The sequence below is a fragment of the Triticum urartu genome, chromosome 1A (assembly GCF_056163025.1).
Source record: "Triticum urartu cultivar PI428250 chromosome 1A, HENAU_Tu73, whole genome shotgun sequence".
Lineage (NCBI taxonomy): Eukaryota > Viridiplantae > Streptophyta > Magnoliopsida > Poales > Poaceae > Triticum > Triticum urartu.
In genome coordinates, this window is record NC_141873.1 from 259,215,419 (window position 1) to 259,230,569 (window position 15,151).

General features: G+C 46.0%; 1 protein-coding gene across 1 annotated transcript; it reads right to left on the reverse strand.

Moving 5' to 3' along the window:
• Window positions 1-893: 893 nt before the first annotated feature.
• LOC125508275 (putative pectate lyase 5) lies at window positions 894-5,206 on the reverse strand. The gene is made up of 4 exons (XM_048672935.2): window positions 4,784-5,206; window positions 3,773-4,667; window positions 2,961-3,169; window positions 894-1,383 (listed from the first exon to the last, which is right to left on the reverse strand). The coding sequence occupies exons 1-4, from the start codon at window positions 4,915-4,917 to the stop codon at window positions 1,179-1,181; spliced, it is 1,443 nt and encodes a 480-aa protein (XP_048528892.1). The 5' UTR covers window positions 4,918-5,206; the 3' UTR covers window positions 894-1,178.
• Between the last annotated feature and the right edge of the window lie 9,945 nt (window positions 5,207-15,151).

Sequence of the window (15,151 nt, forward strand, 5' to 3'; positions counted from 1 at the left end):
CCTGGCGGTTGAAGCTTTTTCATTGCCGCTTGAAGCTTTTTTCACCATTGAAGCTTTTTTCCGCGGTAGAAGATTTTTCCTCATGTCACTCTTGAAATTTTTCCTCTACCTGAATGAAGCTTTTTCACAAACGGTTGAAGCATTTTTTTCCTTGGTGGAAGCTAGACACTTGACTAGTTCCAGCAAAAAACGATGCCGGATGTAGCAAAATATGTTGGTCCAGCAAAAAACAGATGCCGTTGTAGCAAAAAATTGACATGGTTGTAGCTTTTTTCTCTCAATGGTTGAAGCTTTTCCCCTCTATGCTGGAAGCTTTTCTATAAATGATTGAAACTTTTTTCGTTTTGAGCGGCGTCTGGGTGAAATCACAGAGATGCCATGGCCGTTGTCAAAGAAGATTTGTCAATCTCTGGTTGAAGCTTTTTCAACTGCGAGTTGAAGCTTTTTGTCAAACGGTTGTAATTTTTCCTGTATTTTGTTGTCTGGTTGAAGCTTTTTTATCCACTGGATGTAACTTTTTGTGTCCATGGTTGTAGCACGGGAAAACGCCGTTTGCAACTCTCCCAGTACCACGGTTGCAGCTCCTCCCCGTGGCCATGGTTATAGCACAGGCACCTCGGTCCTCCACGGCGTTTTGAGGAGGAGGAGAAAGGAAGTGAGGGACAAGGAAGAAGGGGGTGGGGGAACACGAGCGGGGCTGCAACCATGGCCGGCGGGGACTTCGATCTTCCAAGCTATATCCATGGCTGACGGCAAGCTGCTCGCGTGCTGCAACGGGGGAGGCGAGAGATGCATGCGTTGTGGGGCAAGATTCGCATGAGGTTGAAGAAAACAAAGAGGATAGCGTTTGGTGGCCCCCGTGTCTACGTGTCACTTGATGGGTGGCTGAGGCGAAGCGCGCGTGGACGCGACCGGCCCAAAGTTCGGCCGGGGCACCGCGCCCAATTGTTTCCCTTTCTTCTTTGGCTGAGATTACAGGGCGGTTAGAGTTAATAACCACGAATGAATGAACTTTGTCACAACAGCTACACTGAGACTACCATGCAATATTCCCATCCATCCCCATGTGCTGGTGCATGGTGGATACCTATATTGCTGCTGCCTATCTCCCTAGCGTCAACTTTCACCTCTTTTTCTACCTTTCGCCCGACTGAATCATAATAACCATGTGCTATGTCTCAATCCAGTCTTACACAACATATTAGAGCAAGAACCAAAGTAGTCAGCGATAGTATCAAGTGAGACCGGCAGCCCCGATCGCCGCTGTTGGCATAGACCATCCCAAGGCTACCATACCCGTTGCCTCCGCTTCCGCCGCCGCCACCGCCGGTCGCCGATCCGGCGTAGTTGAACCCGACGTACGCGGACGCTTCGCCATTGTCCCTGAAAGAAGAAAACACATATTATGGGTAAGATGCCACTCCCAAACCGGCAACGATCGCTTACACATGCGCCGGAGAGAAGCGGTGAGTAACGCACTTTTGAGCGCTGGTTTCGAGTCTAGATCTACCAGACCGCACCCTGGAATAAGAACTCGATTCCGGGGAACACGGTACGGGACGGCAAAAAGGCCACGGGTTTTGGTTTTTCTAATGGAGAAACGCTACCAGTGCCAGTGGGACGAACCCTACGATCTCTCCTCGCCTGTCCCCGTTCCGTTCCAAAGGAGGGGAAGGTCCCGAACGGAGGACACTAGCTAGATCCAAACGCTCAATTAACTCTTGGTACCAGCTGCTATAGAACAATTGTAGAGTTCCAAAAGAAAAGCTACTAGTAGAATGCACTACCATAAAAAAGAGTTTTGAGCAAGACTGAAGTGGTCGGGCGCAAGATTCCGGGACAAAATCAGCGATCAGCGGCGCGCATGTGGAGACGCAGACAGAGGGACCGCTTACCGTGCTACTACTATACTCGGTAGCAGCAGTAGCCAGTAGTAGAACAGACGTTCCTTTTTGTCTTGGCGTAAGAAAAGAACACGACCACCATTTCTCTTGGTTTGACGATGTAGCGTCCAGGCCGCGGATGACAGAGCCACAGGCTGGGTGATGGCGCTCTCATGCACGGCCGAAATTTTCTTGCTTCGACCCATGCGAGTGCCATGGACTGTCTGAGTTTGTCAGTACATCACTATCTCTACACTTGTACCCTGTAGTGGTCTGCATCTTCTAATGAGGACTCGCAGTTTAACTCTGTACTACCCCTCAAAAAAAAAAACTCTGTACTACCTACTCCATTATAGTTAGCACGGCGTACGTGATGCTTTTAAACAGAGTGAGTACCTTGAGGCGGAGCAATGCATGGCCCGGGTTAATTATTAATTTAAAAATAAATCGACGCCCGCGTCTCTGCCAAATCCTGAATCGCCGACATGGTTCGGCCAACGTAGTACGCACATGTACTACGGCGGCGGCGGCGTGGTCCTCGCGTGTGCATTCCCACGGCCAGGGACGAAATGATTTCTGCGTGCAGGAGGGGAAACAAACAACACAGGACAGGAAGGGTGTTTCCCGCGGAGCTGAGTAGAGTAGACCAAAATTTGATTCCAGACGCGGGAACGGGCGACTCGGGGCCGGGGTGCAGTGCAGGGTGTCCGGCACGCACTCCACTCCGGCGACCGGTGTCCGTTGGAGGAAGGCAAATGCGTACTACTACTGTATGCACTATAAAAAAGAAGAAGACGAAACAAAAGGCAAAAAAGCTGGGGAACAAAGGTGTTCACGTGGGACCCGCCAGCCGCGATCGATCGCAGTCCAGTTTTATCGCATGGTACGAGGGACACAGCTTCGGTGGCACATACTGGGTCACTGACATGTGAACCAACTATCTGTTGGGTTCACATGTCATAGACACAAAGGTAGGTGCTAAGGCACCGAAGCATCGTCCGTGTGATATTTCAGCCCCTCGGCCCACCCACGTAGTAGACCGCAAGCAAGCCAAGGGAAGGGAAAGCGTAGCAGTACCTTGGCCCGCCGAGGACGCCGGCGCCGATGGTGAGCTGGTCGACGAGCGCGGACGACTTGGGGTCGACGCCGCTGGAGGCCTTGTCGTAGATGTTCTCCATCCCTTCCCCGGAGGGCACGAAGAAGGCGCCGTTCACCATCATGTCCCCCTCCGTCCGCCAGTTCCACCCGTTCCACTGCCCCTCCTCCGTGTCCACGCGCTTCGTCACCTGCAGCCCAACCCAACCACACCCGCTCATTCATTCATTCATTCAGACTACTATCTGCTGGCCGTGACCTCGGCCGTTGCCTCAACCGGGTAGGGTGGGGGATGCGATGCACGAGCCCTCGGATGCCACCCCTGGCTCCGGCTGGCTGGACCCAAATCGGACATGCATGCACGCGCCACCTTTTTTGTAAAAATAAAACGAGATACTACTACCAACACCACAGAGAGAGATGGGGTAGTACTATGCACATTCATCGATCGGTGAGTGGTACCATTTCGCAGGACCATCACTAGTGTTAATTATACAAACCTCATGTACTAACTAGCAAAATAACCGCAGAAATTAACATAGTTTTTAACAGAAAAAAAACCCGGACCACTTTCTAGCGGAGAACACGTACGGGAAGAAAAACGGGACATGAAAGAACAGGACAATGGTCACGGCACTTCTTTGGCAACCACCGCGGGGTAGCACCGCCCAAAACAGAGCAAAGATCCAAACGAGGCGTTGAAAGCAGAAGAACTCGGCAAGCAAAGAAAGGAACAGAGCAAAACCATGAGCAAACAAACCGAGACGGCACGGCAAGAGAAAAGAGGCGCGCACCTCCTTGGCGTTGGGGTTTGCGGGGGCGATGTAGCGGTTGCCCTGACTGTTGATGGTGGGGCTGGCGCTGCCGCCGATGGCGTACATCTCCCACGCCGTGTAGTCGTTGTTGACGATGTGGAAGTATCCCCGGCGGCAGCGCGGCATCCGCTGCACCAGCTGCACGCCGAAGTGGTTGAACGCGATGGTCACCTGCATCCCCGAGTCCGGGAGGTACCCGTCGCTGTGCCCCAGCAGCATCACCTCGTCGTGGTGGGAGAAGTAGCTGTTGGACACGGTGATGCCCGTCGACCCCATGATGGCGTCCACCAGCCCGTCCGCGCACCGCGACAGCGCGCAGTGGTCCACCCACACGTCCCGCGCCGAGAAGAGCGAGATGCCGTCGCCGTCCGACCGCGTCCGCCAGCCGTAGTGCGTCGGCGACGACCGCACGTTCGCGTTCCCCGCCGGCACGCAGTCGTGCACGTGCAGGTTGTGGATGATCACGTTGGACACGTACTGCAGCGTGATGCACGCGCCGCCGGCCACGTGCACGTTCGCGCCGCGCCCGTCGATGGTCTTGTAGCTGTTCACCAGCAGCTCCTCGTTGAGGCGGATGGTCATGTCCGCGGCGAACACGATCCACAGCGGGCCCTCCTGGATGGCGGCGTGCCGGAGCGTGCCGGGCGCCGGGTTCACGGGGTCGCGGTCCGAGGAGTCGGTCACCACGTACAACGGACCGCCCTTGCCGCCCAGCGCGTTGCGCCCGAACCCGATGCCGCAGTCCGCCAGCCGCTGCCGGTCCTTCCACCAGTCCGTCCCGGCGCACCGCCAGCAGTCGTCGATCGGGTTGCCCGTCATGCACCCGCCGCCTCCGCCCGTCTCCTGCATCCGCCGCCGCGACGTCGCCACCTTGCTGCCCATGCCAACGCCAACACGCCGCCGTTACATTGCGAAAGAAGCGCGTAAAAAAAGATTGCGAATTTGAAGTCTGCGCTGCCACATTACGAGATTTCGAGGATAAGGTAGTACCTGTGGAAGTCGGCGACGACGGCGGCGGGGTCCGGGAGCGAGGAGTTGAGCAGGGGGAGGGGGGAGGCCGCGGCCCCGAGCAACAGGAAGGGGAGGAGCAAGATAATGAGGGTGGATTTGGGGGCTCCTGCCATGGTTGTTCCTTGGCTGGATTAGAGGGGTCGGAGTGGAGATGCAGTTGATTTTATAGCAACGCGGGAGCGTGGCGGCAGGCAGCAGAGCGAGCGAGGCAATGGGGGCGGGGAGGCTGAAGTTCTTGACATTTGGAGCTTGGGATTGGGGCAGCAATGGCCAATGGGGGGAGCGGGGCAGTGGTGTGAACGGGGAAGGGGAGAGAGAGAGAGAGAGAGAGAGAGAGAGGAGGAGGAGGGAAGAGGAGACGGGAGGGTAGAGGGAGGTGATTTGGAATCTCCTGGGGCAGATTTCTTCCTTGCTTGTTAAATGATGGCAGAAGGGGAATGTTTGGGAGAGGATAGAAATGCAAAAATGTGAGAGGAAGGGAAGGGAAATAGGCGGTGCAACAAAGAAGTGCAATCGGATCATGGCGAAACATTTACCCAAATAAGTGCCACATATGTGACACAAGGTAACCCCGCTCTCATGTTTTTTACAACTAAAATTGCCATAAAAAATCCCTAAAAACTAAAACTTATCATCCAAATAGAAAATTGTCATGCTTCATAACTAAAGTTGTCATCCTCAGATAACTAAACCTGTCATCAAAGAAAGTCAGGACGGAATTGCTTCGTGCCACACTTGTGACACTTATCAGGGTCCAGCATTTATGCCATTCTTTTTGCGGAGAGAAATATTTTATGCCATTAATTTGTTAAACAGTCGCACAATCATCTTGGGTTAGAATTTTTATTTTTATTTTTGATGGTACATTGGGATGAATTGTGATTGCCCAGTTTCCCTAATGGGCAGGTGAATGGAAATTCATAAAAGAATCCCATTTTCAGGTTACTCATCAAAGGTAAAATCATCGTTGTTGAAATAATCTGGCTGGGGCGGCATCCTAAACACGCCATCAAACTCTAAATCTTACACCCCCGCTTGACGTCAACCACGAGCCTAGAACATCATTCATGTCTTCCAGCTATCGTTGAGGCAAACCACCATCTGCATCTGCTCTTCCACTGCCTCCCGAGCTTCGCGCCTGCGTTGGATCTAATGTCGTCGCAACGGTGGAGTCCAAGGACACAAGTCCACTACATTGATGCCGGCGCCACCATCACACCATCTCCATTAGAACAGACAACCATCTAGACCCATTGTTGACCATATATAAAGAAGAACACCGCGTCAGGGAAAGATCTGAAGTACTTTTTATTCACCGCCGCCTCCGCCTTCGTCAGAGCGAAGGCATAGGCCCTAATCTAAAAGTTATACGGATCCACACTCGTGGGACTCGGTGACCCTCCTCACCATCGTCGACCGAGAAAAGGTCGTCATCGAACGGGGGCCACCACAGGCCAGTGCCAGAAGGCTGCTCGCACTAGGCGAGATTCGTATCGCCTTTCCTTTTTAACACATGAGAAAGAAAAGAGACAACTTCATGTAAAATCAAGTTTTATTTGGGAAGCCAAAATGTGTCGGTTCAATTGACAACTAAAATTCATTCTTTAAGACGTAAATGACAGATAAATTATGGTAATTATAGGTAAAATATATGTGCCTCGTTACAGCATGGACAATTATTTGATAATAACAAAAAGCTAGCACTCCCTCCATCTCAAAATAAGTGTCTTAATTTTATACAAACTTTAGTAATAAAAACTTATTTTGAGACAGAAGAAGTACTATATAGGACAGCATAGACACCTACTATGTACTCTCGGGCAATTAAGAGCACCGTTAACTAGCGTGTAGAAGTTAACTACTCTCGGCAATTAAGAGCTTGCTTGCCGCCGTAATTGTCCCAAGACCAGGGTTACAGCCGCCACAAGACATTCTTGTCCCGTGCCACAACGGGATGCCCTCGATAGGTCGTTGTCCAAAGGCACATCACATATCACCATCATCTTGTAAGTGCCAAAAGCGACCATCTCAAGTCAATCCTGCATCATATATCCACTACATGTACAACGCGGACCGGCCAACAATCGGCGGCGCATAAGCTACAAATCCTTTGCTTCCGTAGATTCATTCATTGACCCTCGGAACAAGACATCCATGCGATTACATAACGTGGTGCTTTTTCTTCAGGGCCGTCTTCAGAATTTGGAGGCCCGGGACGAAAATCAAAATAGGGCTTTAAATATCCAAAAAAGTTATTAATGTAAGTAAAGCAAATTTTTACTTAATTATATAACTTCGAATATGTGTTATTTCATATAATATTTATATAATATATCATATACAAACTCTTTTCAGCACCGCAATCATACCTCATTCTAGGATACATGATTGATGATTCTTCCTGTTTTATGAAACATACACAAGTAACATGAATCAACTTACACTATGAATAAGACTTTATAGCTAATAAAATAAAATAAGACTTTATTTTGATGTAAGATTTTGATTTTTTTAACAAAAAGTAACATGCACTAGCAAAATAAAATCAAGCCTTCTATGAACAACTTAGAGCAACTCTAGTAGACCCAGCATCCCGCGCCGACCCGTAAAATAACCGCCAAAATCCGGGTCGGGGCGGAAAAACCAGCCCGATCAGACCCCGCAGCCCGCCCCGGCCCGCAAAAAATTTTAGGGGGCGCAGCAAAATCCCTTCAGAACATTGCTCTACCACAATGCGGAATCCCTTCAGAACATCTTCAAAATACTGCTTGAAAGTGCGATAAGTCGACTAGAGGGGGGTGAATAGGCGACTTTTATGAATTCTTCACTGAGGAATTTCAGGGAGAGGAAATTTCTAAGTGAAGAATTACGTGCAGCGGAATAAGTACTTAGATGTAAACATAACAGAACATAAGCATGGGCTTCATGATGAAATGAAAACAAGCACAGAGTACAGAAAGCGTAATGTTAGATAATAATGAGATAAATGAGACACAAGAGCACACAGATTTTTACGTGGAAACCCTTGCGGGAGAAAACCACGGACGCACGAAGGCGCAATCACTATGAGGAGGAGTATTACAAGCACGAGACGACGGACCGTCTAAGGTGCGACTACATGGGGTATATAAGAGGGCAATACATGAGAGTCCTTGGAGGACAAGTAAACGAGTTGTACTCGTACGCGTCGACGTCAACGCAAAGGCCCACACCGGTTGTACTACGTCTAGTCCAACACGGTATAATTTGGATCACAATTTAACAATCTCCATCTTGATCCAAATTTCCTCCAGTAGTCGAAGAAAGTGAATAACTCCATCCAAATCAGCATAAACACCTTGTGCGTCAAAGTCAAAGACTAGTGAGAAATACCAACTAAGCCTGAGCAAAGCTCAAACTTATTGGTCGGAACTGGCTTTGTCATCATATCAGCAAGATTATCATGAGTACTTATCTTGCATACCTTCAGATTGCCTTCAGCAACAACATCTCGAATATAATGAAATCTGACATTAATGTGCTTTGTCCTCTCATGATACATTGGATTCTTTGTAAGATATATAGCACTTTGACTGTCATTAAATACGGTAGGGCAAGATGAATCTCCACAAAGCTCAGAATACAAACCTCTCAACCAGATAGCTTCTTTGCATGCCTCAGAAATAGCCATATACTCGGCATCAGTAGTGGAACAAGCCACAATAGACTGCAAAATTGCTCTCCAACTCACAGCACAACCACCAATGGTGAAAACATAACCTGTAAGTGATCTTCTCTTATCCAAATCACCAGAAAAATCAGAATCAACAAAACCAACAAGTCCATCTCCAGTTTCCCCAAACTGTAAATAAGCATTAGAAGTACCTCGTAGGTATCTGAAAATCCACTGAACTGCTTTTCAATGCTCTTTTCCAGGATTAGCCATGTATCTACTGACAACACTCAATGCATAAGATAAATCCGGACGAGAACAAACCATGGCATACATAAGTGAACCAACTGCACTCGAATAGGGAACTCTAGACATGTACTCAATATCTGCATCTGACTTAGGACATAAAGCTGATGATAATTTGAAGTGTGTAGCTAACGGAGTACTTACTGGCTTGGCATTATGCATATTAAAACAACGAAGAACTTTATCAATATATCCCTTCTGACTTAGATATACTTTTCCAGATGGTCTATCTCTGGATATTTTCATGCAAAGTATTTTCTTTGCTGCACCCAAATCCTTCATCTCAAATTCATTACTCAATTGCTTCTTTAGTTCATTAATATCTGACATACTCTTTGCATCAATAAGCATATCATCAACATAAAGGAGCAAATAAATAGTTGAACCTTTGACAGTTTTCAAATAAACACAACTATCATAATTAGACCTTTTGAAACCTTGAGAGAGCATAAAGGTGTCAAATCTCTTGTACCACTGTCTAGGGGATTGCTTCAATCCATACAGAGATTTCTTTAACTTACAGACAAGCTTTTCTTTTCCAGGAATAACAAAACCTTCAGGTTGTTCCATATAAATATCCTCTTCTAATTCTCCATGTAAGAATGCAGTTTTAACATCCAATTGCTCAAGCTCAAGATCATGCATGGCAACAATACTAAGTAAAGTGTGAATAGAGCTATGCTTCACAACAGGAGAAAAGACTTCGTTATAGTCAATACCTGGAATCTGGTTATAACCTTTAGCAACTAACCTTGCTTTATATCTTGTCTCATCATTAGGAGAAACACCTTCTTTCCTCTTGAAAACCCACTTGCAACGAATAGGTTTCTTCTCTCTAGGTAATCTTACTAAATCCCAAGTGCCATTCTTTTCAAGTGATTCCATCTCATCATGCATAGCGGTCATCCACTTATTACTATCACCAGAAATAATAGCCTCGGAATATGAAGAAGGCTCAGAATTACCTTCAATTTCCTCTGCAACAGATAAAGCAAAAGAAACAATATTGCACTCTTCAATTAACCTGTCAGGTTTATTAATACCCTGCCTAACTCTGTCATGTGCAAGATTCCAACTGGGCGGAACAATAGGCTGATTTGGAGTGGGAGTGACATGGTCATCATTAACGATGGGTTCATCATGTGCATCAATAATATCATTACCAGATGTATCACCTGAATCAATAACATGCTCCACCTGAACAGTAGGCTCCTGAACAATAGGCTGCTGTTCACTCTCAATGGGAACATTAGTAGATGAAACATCATGTAACATAGCAGATTCATTAAAGATAACATTTCTGCTAATAACAACCTTCTGAGTTTCAGGATTCCATAATTTAAAACCTTTAACACCGGACTTATAACCAAGAAAGATGCACTTGATAGCCCTAGGCTCCAATTTTCCATTATCAACATGAGCATAAGCAGTGCAACCAAAAACTCTCAACTGTGAATAATCAGCAGGTGAACCAGACCATACCTCAATTGGAGTTTTCTTATTAAGAGCAATAGATGGTGAACGATTAATGAGATAACAAGCAGTGGAAGCGGCCTCATCCCAAAAACGCCTATGCAAACCTGCATTGGACAACATGCAACGGGCTCTGGAAATAATGGTCCTGTTCATACGCTCAGCAACACCGTTTTGTTGAGGAGTATAAGGAACGGTGTAATGTCTGACAATGCCTTCAGTCTTGCAATAATTCTTAAATTGCTTAGAATAGAATTCCATACCATTATCAGTGCGAAGTATTTTTACCTTCTTTTCAGTTTGTCTCTCAATCATAATCTTCCACTCCTTAAAAGCTGAGAATGCTTCATATTTATGCTTCAAGAAATAAGGCCAAACTTTTCTCGAATAATCATCAATAATAGCCAGCATGTAACTAGCACCACCTAGTGACTTTCTGCGAGATGGTCCCCATAAATCAGAATGCACATAATCAAGAATACCTTCAGTTGTATGGGTCGAAGTATTGAACTTCACCCTTTTGTGTTTGCCGAAGATATAATGCTCACAAATTTTCAATTTACCAGGTTCATATCCATCAAGAAGACCTCTCTTATTTAACTCTGCCAAACCAAGTTCCCTCATATGTCCAAGACGCACATGCCAAAGGTTAGCAGCATCACAATCATAATTCTTTGAAATAACTGGAGTAGCGTTACCTGAAACGGTAGAACCTCGAAGGTAATAAAGACCATTGGTCGAACTTAAGTCACCTTTCATCACAACAAGGGAGCCTTTGGTGACCTTCAAAACACTATCTCCACCTGAATATTTGTACCCCTTTGCATCAAGGGCACTCATAGAAATAAGATTTCTCTTCATCTTCGGAATATACCGAACATCTGTCGAAGTTCTGATTATGCCATCAAACATCTTGATTCGAATAGAACCTATGCCTTCAATCTTGCATGGTGAATTATCAAAATCCAAAACGGAACCAGCAGAAGTAGTGGAATCAAAAGTATTAAACCAATCCCTATGCGGGCACATATGAAAAGTACATGCAGTATCAAGTACCCACTCATCATTGGTCTCAGCACATCCAGCAATAACGATAAGAGCATCATCGGAACTATCATCACGAGCAACGTTAGCAGAATTTTCACCTTGTTTGTTACCTTTCCTCTTTTCTTTATTCTGCAACTTGAAACACTCTGAGATGTCATGCCCATCTCTCTTGCAATATCTGCAATATTTCTTGTCTCTGGATTGTGACCGGCCCCTGTAGCCGTTCTTACTTTTGCCTCTGTTTCCATTATGTGAGTTCTTCTCCTTTGTCCTGCCATGAACATATAATCCCTATGCTTGGGATGAACTTGAACCATCATGAGGCACCATTAGTTTCATCTTCTCCTTAGAGTTCAAAGCTTCATAAACTTCATTAAGTGTGAGAGTATCACGACTGTATAATATGGTGTCTCTAAAATTGGTATAAGAACTTGGCAGTGAACAAAGTAACATTAAAGCAGTATCTTCCTCTTCATACTTGACCTCCATTGCAGCTAGATCAGATATGATCTCTTTAAATTCCGAAATATGATTCAAAACATTACCTCCCTCGGGTAACCTATGCAGGAATAATTTTTGCTTCAGATGCATCTTGCTGGTGAGATCTTTAGTCATGCAAATCCCTTCCAGCTTTAACCATAGAGCGGCGGCAGTTTTCTCGCTCAAAACTTCCTGCAAAATATTATTATGCAAATGGAATTGAATTTGTGACAAAGCCTTACAATCAATTCTTTTCTCCTCAGCAATCCAGTCCTCAATTCGGTTCCTCCCAAAACTATCCAGTGCTACATCATAGTCGGCATGTGCCAACAACGCCCGCATCTTGACTTGCCATAGGGTAAACCTTGTGTCACGATCCAGCAGCAGAAAAACATACTTCATGGATGCCATGAGTCGGTAAATCTGTGTACACAAAGTAGTACAAGCCGGTAGAAAAAATTCTTGACAGAATTAATATGCAGATCAAATAAAAGTAGGATAAATAGCACCTGGTAGTATAAGTAGTGGACGTAGCAAACAAGGACAAAGCAAGGATCAGCCAACTAGTACTAGTACTCTTGTAGTACTCCTGTAGCCGTCACGTGAGCAAGCAATCAACTAGTAGTAGTAGTAGTAGTCGAGTAGATTAATAGTGTTTCATGCCAAAAGTAGCAGCAGCAGATCACTGTTTGCCTGGGGACTTCAAGCGGATGATTTGACGTGTACTAGAAACGCCCGTGCATGCACAGCAGCGGCAACTCGCCACTTGCGATTGACGGGTGGATACGTACAACTTTTGTAGGGCGGCGCAGTAAGGAAGGTGTCGGTGGATTGATGCGTACGCACGATACCTCTGTCGGTCTCGGCTTCGTAAGCGGTGCAACAATGGAAATCGATCCGGCCTTGGATCGCCTGGTCACGCGGGCGGCGGCGCGTGCAACCCTAATCTCCTGATCTCAAATCTCATATGTGAACCTCAACTCTGTATACCACTTGTTAGATAATAACGAGATAAACGAGACACAAGAGCACACAGATTTTTACGTGGAAACCCTTGCGGGAGAAAACCACGGACGCACGAAGGCGCAATCACTATGAGGAGGAGTATTACAAGCACGAGACGACAGACCGTCTGAGGTGCGACTACATGGGGTATATAAGAGGGCAATACATGAGAGTCCTTGGAGGACAAGTAAACGAGTTGTAATCGTACGCTTCGACGTCAACGCAAAGGCCCACACCGGTTGTACTACGTCTAGTCCAACACGGTATAATTTGGATCACAATTTAACACGTAAACACAGGATAAAACAGGATGAAGACTAACAGACTGAAGAAATTGAACTGAGGAAATTGAGAAAGTCTTCAGTCAAATTCTTCGAACAGATATGAACAAGCACACAACACATAAATGAGGAAATGGAAGGGTTGAGGAAATAGAACCGGTAGGCTTGGTGACGACAATGATTTGGTAGACTAGTTCCAACTGTTGTGACAGTTGTACGTCTGGTTAGGGAGGCTAGGTATTCAAACCTGAGGACACACAGTCCCGAACACCCAGTCCTGAACACGCAGCTAAGGACACTTAGTCCTCACCGTATTCCCCTTGAGCTAAGGTCACACAGACCTCACCCAATCACTCGTAGTAAGTCTTCAGGTGACTTCCAAACCTTCACAGACTCGGTCACTCGGCAATCCACAATTTCCTCTTGGATGCTCTAGACCATGACGCCTAACCGTCTAGAAGATGCACAGTCTTCAAAGGTAATAGGCGTCGGATCCACGCAGGATCAATCTCTTGAGTGATGCTCAATCACTTTGGGTTTGTAGGTGTTTAGGTTTGGGTTTTCCTCACTTGATGATTTTCGCTCAAAGTCCTCGGAGGAAGGGATGCTCTCAAATAACAAGTGTCAGTTTCTCTCGGAGCAGCCAACCAGCTAGTGGTTGTAGGGGGCGGCTATTTATAGCCTAGGGAGCAGCCTGACATGATAAGACATAAATGCCCTTCAATGATATGACCGTTAGGTGGGAAGATATTTTGGGATAGCTGGCGCGTAGCACAACAACGGTCAGAAATTTGACTATCAAATTACTCAGGCTATCGTGTTCCTCACTTGTAGGCAATCCGCACTGGCGAATTCCTAACTCCTCAGTTAGAACAAATTCCTCAGAGACCAGAAGAGCTTCGTCTCTATCATTGAAGAAATTTGACTGAACTGCATGAGATTTCCAATGGCTTCACTCGAAGGGATTGGTAGGTGTAGGATTTTGAGTTGAGCATCACTTGGAAACTTTTCCTTAGTATTTCCTCAACCCCCTTTAACAGTACGGTGTTTCCTATGACTCCAGAAAGAGAAAATGAAACTACGAAAACAAAAGTCTTCATGCTTCATGTTCCTCGAATGAATATCAAGTCTTCATGGTCACACCAATTTCTTCACTTTCAAAAAGTCTTCAGAAATCCAAAGTCTTCACTCGAAGAACTTCATTTTTAGGGGCCGACTTTCTCTGTAAATATCAAACTCCTCATAGACTTATAGACCTGTGTACACTCACAAACGCATCAGTCCCTTAACCTATAAGTCTTCAATACACCAAAATCACTAAGGGGCACTAGATGCACTTACAATCTCCCCCTTTTTGGTGTTTGATGACAATATAGGTTAAGTTTTCAACGGGGATAAACATATGAAGTGTAAATACTGATATTGAGGAATTTGATTGCAAGATATAGAAGAACTCCCCCTGAAGATGTGCATAGTGAGGAATTTGCTTTTGAAGCAATGCACACTTGAAGAGTAGAATAATGGAGATCTCCCCCTATATCTTATAATTCATACATGCATTTAACATATAATATGAAGAATTCGAAATGCATGATGAAATATGGTGACTGATGTAATTCAACATGCGTGCATTAACATATATGAGGAACAAGCATGCAGAAGAAGACAACAAAAGTATCAGACCACCATCGGGTTTTAAGTTTACAACTCGATCCAGCAAAGTCTTCAAAAGAACGAGAGTTGTAACTTAGGAAAAAATGCCCATATAAGTAGACCCGCTTGAAGACTAAGTCAAATTTCTCCCCCTTTGTCATCGAATGACCAAAAGGGACAAAAAATGAGGACTAACACCCCTAAAGAATATCATCACGGAGTCGATGAAGGAGCGCCAGCATTGTTGGGGTCGGTTGTTGAGGTAGGGCCTGCCGCAGTGTCGTCCAAGTCTTCATGCTCATCAGTTGCACGTGATGAAGAATATGAGCTGGCTACCAAGGAAGGAACTTTGGTCTTCTTGAATTTCTTCGCCAGTGGCTGAGACCAGTCAAAGTCCCGCTTGAAACACATTTGCTTCAGATCATCTTCACCATACAGTTGTGACAAAAC

Coding starts and splice junctions, on each gene's coding strand:
- LOC125508275 (XM_048672935.2), bottom strand. CDS start 4,917: ATGGCAGGAGCCCCCAAATCCACCCTCATTATCTTGCTCCTCCCCTTC. Junction 4,668..4,783: donor GTCGTCGCCGACTTCCACAG/GTACTACCTTAT, acceptor TGGCATGGGCAG/CAAGGTGGCGACGTCGCGGC. Junction 1,384..2,960: donor GGCGTCCTCGGCGGGCCAAG/GTACTGCTACGC, acceptor TTCTTCTTTCAG/GGACAATGGCGAAGCGTCCG.